At 56.7% G+C, this 5,977-nt stretch overlaps 1 protein-coding gene across 2 annotated transcripts in view; it reads left to right on the forward strand.

The window, feature by feature from the left end:
* The window catches only part of PLA2G2C (phospholipase A2 group IIC), an 11,418-nt gene extending 6,158 nt beyond the window's left edge, over positions 1–5,260 (forward strand). Inside the window, exons 3-4 of one of the 2 annotated variants that reach the window (XM_077775825.1) lie at positions 3,868–4,076; positions 4,610–5,260. In XM_077775825.1, coding sequence (XP_077631951.1) covers positions 3,868–4,037 — 170 coding nt within the window. In that variant the 3' untranslated portion in view covers positions 4,038–4,076; positions 4,610–5,260. The remainder of the gene's footprint in view (positions 1–3,867; positions 4,077–4,609) is intronic. The other variant, XM_077775824.1, reaches the window with a different exon arrangement.
* The last annotated feature ends 717 nt before the right edge of the window (positions 5,261–5,977 follow it).

Raw genomic sequence — 5,977 nt, forward strand, 5'->3', positions numbered from 1 at the left:
TTCCTTGCCAAAGGCCAGGCACAAGTTAAGAGCTCAGTACCTGTTCGTTTGATGAGTGAATGAATGAAAACCTCATGAGATAGTTACCACAAGTATCTCTTTCCCAGTCTGAAAGCTGAGGACACAGGCTTGGGGACACACGACTTGCTGGAGATCCTAAAGCACACACTGGTGGTGGGTCTGGACTGAGAACTTGGCATCCTGGGGCAGGGACCCTTTCCCTGACCCACAGACCGTGACCGTCCAGCCAGGGAGGCTGTAGACAGTGCATAGTGGTGGAGTGGTCATTGCATATTCAGGGTTGAAGGCGTGCAATGAAAAGACAGACTTCCTGCCCAGAAGGAGCTTGCCTTCAGGGAGGAATCCAGGTCACAAATATTCAGAAATAAAGTACCCTCAGGTGTTGACCAGTGCAATGACGAGGCGACAGGCTACCGAATGATGACAGCAGAAGGAGGGAAGGCTGGCTACTTCAGGTGGTGTTTAGCCAGTGTGGCAGGAGCAGAGGCAATGGGCAGCGGGGCGGCGGAGCCTGGCGTCGCACCGGGAACGGGGTTCACGGGGCTTGGGGGAGTGCAGACAGGTAAGGAGCTCCCTGTCCCCGTAAGTGGCAGGGGAGGCTGCCGGAGCATTTGAAGCGCTGAATTGTCGCTCTAGAAAGATCACGCCAGCCACTGTCCAGGGTGATTGGGGAGCAAGGGAGGAAAGACTGGGAGGTGTTTCAGTAACACTGGGGAGAAGCTACCGCAGGTGGTAAAGTAGAGGAGAGAAGTCTCGGATGCTGGGCGTCATGGAGGTAAATGGTCAGGAGCTGCTGATGGATTAGATGTGGGGCGGGAAGGAAAAAAAGACACTGAATCCAAGGTTCCCGGCCTGAGCGGCCGTAGGTAGGGACGTAGGTAAAGTGTCGTCCATTGAGCATCTGTACATGGGGAAGAAACAGCTATGAGGACACGGCAAGCACTTGGCATGAGCCTTCTTGAATTCGAGGTGCTTATCAGACACCCAACAGGGAGGAGAAGTCAGGTGGACCCGAGCATAATGGAGTCTAGAGCTCTAGAGAGTCACCCAGCTGGGATGAGAACCGGAGAGTCATTGGCCCTGTGATCGGCATTTAAAGCCTGAGATCGAACCAGAGACCCAGGGAGAGAATTTGGAGAGCAGGGTGGAGGCCTGGGGGGGGGCAGGAGGCTGAGTTCGCAGAGGGCAGGAATGTGGAGGGCCCTGCTGCGTCCCACACGTGGAAGTCTGTCATGGAATGAGAAAGAATGCCCTGAAGCTGTCAGTTCCTTTCTTCGTGCCTCAGTTTCCCCATGAGCAAACTGGAAGATACAGGAACAGCTTCGGGTTTGTGTTCGAAAAGATGGTTTGCAAACAGGGCATTTCTTGGCCCAGGGCTGGCTCTTCCGCCAGGTCTTAACAGGCCTGGTCCTGCCACGGCTGTGGGAGGCCCCAGAAATGATAGTCCACTCCAGTGACCCCTGTTCAAGGTCAGTTCCAGCAGGCCTGGGCCCCGGGGGAGCATCAGAGGCCACACTGCGTGTCCGGAGAGGGTCCCACTCTGTGCATCGGCAAGGACCCGACGAAGTAAGAAAGGTCGGGAAAGTGAGAGAACAGACAAAGCGGGTGTGGCGAAGTGAGATGGAAAAGAAGAGAGGAACGGAAGACGGAGAACCAGAAGCAAGACACGGAAGAGGAGGAGGCCACGGCAGAGGGAGGGGGGCGTCTCACTCAGGTTTCCCGAAGACAGCGCCGGGGTGAGTGACAGCACGGGGTGCCAGACCCTTTCCGGAGGAGAGCAGGCTGCAGGGGGCGGTGCCCTGCACCCCGTGGCCCCCTGAGAACACCAGCCACGAGACCAAGTGGCAGAGCCTTGGTCCCTGCAGACCGTGGCGGCCGCCCCGGAGGGAAGAAGGGGCATGTAGGGCAGCGGAGGTGAGAGGCTGGAGGGGATGGGGGGCGGCTTGCGAGGGGCTCCCGGGGGAGCTGGGGCTTGAAGGATCGGTCGTAAAGGATGCTCACAGATGGAAAGCGGGAATGCGAGGGCAAAGGTGACCCAGGTGTCAGGCAGAGTGGGAGTGGCAGCAGCCCGGAGTGAGCATCCCTGGCCCGTGTCCTGTGGGTGAATGGAGGGCGCAGCTGAAGCGTGGAGTGGGTGCTGACGAGCCTTGAGACATCAGGTCTCCGGGGAGATGTGGGCGGAGAGCTTGCTGTCAGAGCTGGACTATGGAGGGAGGAAGGCAGACAGACCGAGGACAGCCGGCACTGGGTCCAACTTCAAAGTGCTCTTCTGTCCAGATGCACCACCACCACCACCACCATCATCATCATGAGCCCTTAAGGGAGCAATCCCTGCATGCCCGCCGCGGCCAAACTACTCCCCCTGCAAACAGGAGCAGAAGCCCTCCCAGCCATCCTGTACCTTACACACCATTATTTATTTTTGACACTATTCTTTTGACCACCATGTTATAAATGTGGGTACCGAAGCTAACTTGCCCATGGTCAACCAACCAGGGAGTCTGGCTGCCTCCCTTCCTCACCCTCAACCCTCCAGAGAGAGTGGAACTAGGGTGCAATTCTCTAGAAAGGGGGCGCCACATCGAGACACACACACACACACACGCACACACACGCACACACACCCCCCAGCTCTGACAACTAACTAAAAGATCCCCACCTAGTGGTGACTGGGCCAAAGGGCAGATACTCAATCCCAAAGGCCCAGAGAGGCTTCATTCATTTATCAGGGACGGTCGGTTGAGCACCTAGTACGTGCAATCATTTGTCCCACCTGCTAGGGATACCGTGACGGAGGAGAGGGCAAAGCCCCATCCTCCCAGAGCTCACACTCCGTTGAGGAGAAACAGACAGAAGCAAGTGAACACACAAGAGACATGCAGGTTGCACAAAGCCCGATGGAGGAAATAAACGGGAGTGCGCCGGAGGGTGGCTCCTGCCTGGGGGACAGGGAAGGCCTCTCTGAGGAGGATCTCATCCCAAACTACGAGATGGATCCAGTCACTTGAAGATCCTGGCGAGAAGGGTTTTAAACAAAGAGAACAGTGAGAGCAAGCTCCCAGGACAAGACCGAGCCAGCCATGTGATAAAGGGGCCGATGTGCCTGGAGCAGAGCAAAGGGCAGTGACGACCGACCGACTGGGGAGGGGCTGGATCGTGGCAAGGCTGCCCTGGTGAGGATTTGGACGTCTTCCCCCAACTACTAGGAAACCCGCCCCGGGGCTTGAAGCAGGAGAGTGGACCTGATCCAGGTTGTAGTTTAAGAACGCCCTTGTCTGTTTCTTCCCATTAGGGAGGAAGAGCTGGTGGTGACAGGGACGGGACGGGGGTAGCGGCCAAGAAGGTGGAGAGAAGAGGGCGGCGAGCCAAGTATCTTAAACCGAGAAATCAGCGGTGCTGGCTGTGGACTGGATGTGAAAAGCTGGAAGGCGGGGAGGAGCCCAGGCTGCTGCTCGCTTTCTGGCTCGAGTGGGAGGTGGTGCGGTTTGCGAGCTCCGAGTGTGGGCGAAGGCCGGGCTGGTGGGCGGGGGGAGCGCCATTTCCAGTGTTCCTTTTTGAACATCTTCAGTTGGAGATGCCTAGACGTCTGAGCGAGAAGTCCAGCAAGCAGCCGGACATGTGAGGGGAGTCCTAAGAGAGGGGGTCCCGCGCCCTTGGCCTGCGCGCTGACCCAGGGCGCCCCTCCATGCAGCCCCCCCTCCCCGTCCTCATTTCCTTCCGGGCTTTTCTTCCCTCCTGTCCTTGTGGCATGTCCGGGTGTGACTGGGGACCCCTCGCAGCAAGTTCCCTGTTCTCCCCATCCTTAGGACCAAACGGGGCCCCCTGTGACTCCCTGTCTCCTCGCAGGTGCATGTATCCCCGGTCCCGGTGTCAGCTGCCTCTGTGGGCTGCGGGCATGCGAGTGTGATAAGCAGTCCGCGTACTGCTTCAGAGAGAGCCTGCCCACCTACGAGAAAAACTTCAAGCAGTTCTTCTCCACCCGGCCGCGCTGTGGGAGGCGTAAACTCCAGTGCTAGGCAGCCACGGGCCCCTTGCCGGTCAGCATCTGCTCCAGGGTCAGCCTTCTGGGAAGCCTTCTGACGCCCCCCCCCCGCCCCAACAGGCTCCAGGGGTGGGCGCAGCCACCATTCAGCCCAGGGCCTAGGGTAATCCTTTGTCACCCGACACCAGAGGGCCGCAGATCAGCACCGGAAAAGAGAAAAATCCTGGCATGCTGTGGAGGGAGACGGCCCATACACATGTGCACAAATAAATGACACTTTCTGATAGTAGTAAGTGCTAAGAAGCAAGGGGACAGTGGAGAGAGATGTTCCCAGCCCCCACCTGGGAATTTCCGGGAGGGAAGAGGACCTGGGCTCTGCCCTAAACTCTCCCTGCACCCCCACCCCAAAATCAGGATGCAGGGCATACTTGGGTACTGGGCACCCAGCCCAGATCCAGCCAGAGGCAGAGCAGAGACCCTGCAAAAAAGGTCTTGGCACACAGAGAATGATCCGGGAGGCATGCTTGGATTTTTCTCTCATTTGCTTGGGCTCTGCTCTCTGCAGTCCCTCAGGTAGGAAAACTTGATGCCATTTTCACCTCTCAGGAGACAGAACATGAGAACATCCACATTCACTGCCACTTGGACGGCATGGCCAGGGAGACACTCAAGAGTTGGAGAAAGAGGGCCCGGAAGAAGGCATCAGAGGTCCCCGAAATTTCCATCCAAATTCAGAAGGCCCCAGAGATATCAGGCTTCGATGCTAATGAATACCAAGATGACCTGACCTGGGCGGGTTCTGTTCTTTCTCATGCCCACGCGGTGTGGTGGATCGCAAAGCCGGCCACACCATTGTCCTTCCCTCTCTGTACCCATGCCTTTCCTGAAGAAATGCTCGGCTTTTCCCATCAAGAAGTAGAGTCTGCTTTTCCCAGTGGTTGAATCTGAACTCCGCGCTGACCGTGTAAATTACTTCGGTCAATAGAATGTAGTGGAACGGATGAATGGCTTGCTAGTTCCTGAGCCTAGGCCTCAGGGGGTCAAGTCTCAGGACACTGGGCTCCCCTGAGGAGAAGCCTGGGCTGGCCCATGTGCAGAGGGGGGCCAGCATCTGACCGTCCAGCTGTCTCAGCTCGGACCTCAGGCATGTAAAAGCGCTCAGCAAAGGTCAGCAGCGCCAACTCATGGCGAGAGAAGCTAGCTGGAGCCACGGCAAGCGTCCTGCTGACTCCAGGCTAAGTGGCTGATCGCAGAATTGTGAGCTGAATAAAGGCTGCTGTTGCAAGTCACTAAGTTGTGGTGTGGTCTCTTCTACGGTATTGCTTGCTGATACAACTGGGCTTCGTTCACTGCTCGCTGAGAACTGGTCACAGCTCTCAGCACTGTGCTGCATGGGGAGGCCACAAAACATTGTGGACGTGGCCTCTGCCCCTGACCTTGTAGGTCTGGGAGGAGAAAGGCCATGATCGTAAATAATAAGGAAGAAAACACAAAGGGCTGTAATCACACAGTCATCCAACACACATTTACTGAGCCCCCACTGTGCGTCAGACACAGTGCTGGGCAGTAGCAATTCAGAGATGTAAAGAAAACAAACCAAATCAGCTCTAAGTATCCTGGGGAGAACTTCAAGAGCCATAGCAGCTTTTAGAAGTCCAAGTTCAGACACTTAAAATCTAGATTGGGTGATGCTGTCACTGATGTGAAGACAGAAAGGGAAGCCACAGGCAGGTGGTCAGCAGAGGTTCTGGGAGCCGTGGCTGGTGGAATCGAGTGGTAAATTTGTCTGCCCTTCCTTCTGCCCTTCCTTCCTTCCTCCTTCCTTCCTTCTCTCCTTCCTAATTTATTTCCTCCCTCCCTTCCTTCCCTTCCTTCCTCCCTTCCTTCCCTCCCTCCCTCCCTTCCTTCCCTTCCTTCCTTTCCTTCCTCCTTCCTTCCCTCCCTCCTTCCCTCCCTCCCTCCCTCCCTTCCTTC

Source organism: Crocuta crocuta, unplaced genomic scaffold (genome assembly GCF_008692635.1).
Source record: "Crocuta crocuta isolate KB4526 unplaced genomic scaffold, BGI_CrCroc_1.0 scaffold127, whole genome shotgun sequence".
NCBI classification, from domain to species: Eukaryota; Metazoa; Chordata; class Mammalia; order Carnivora; family Hyaenidae; genus Crocuta; species Crocuta crocuta.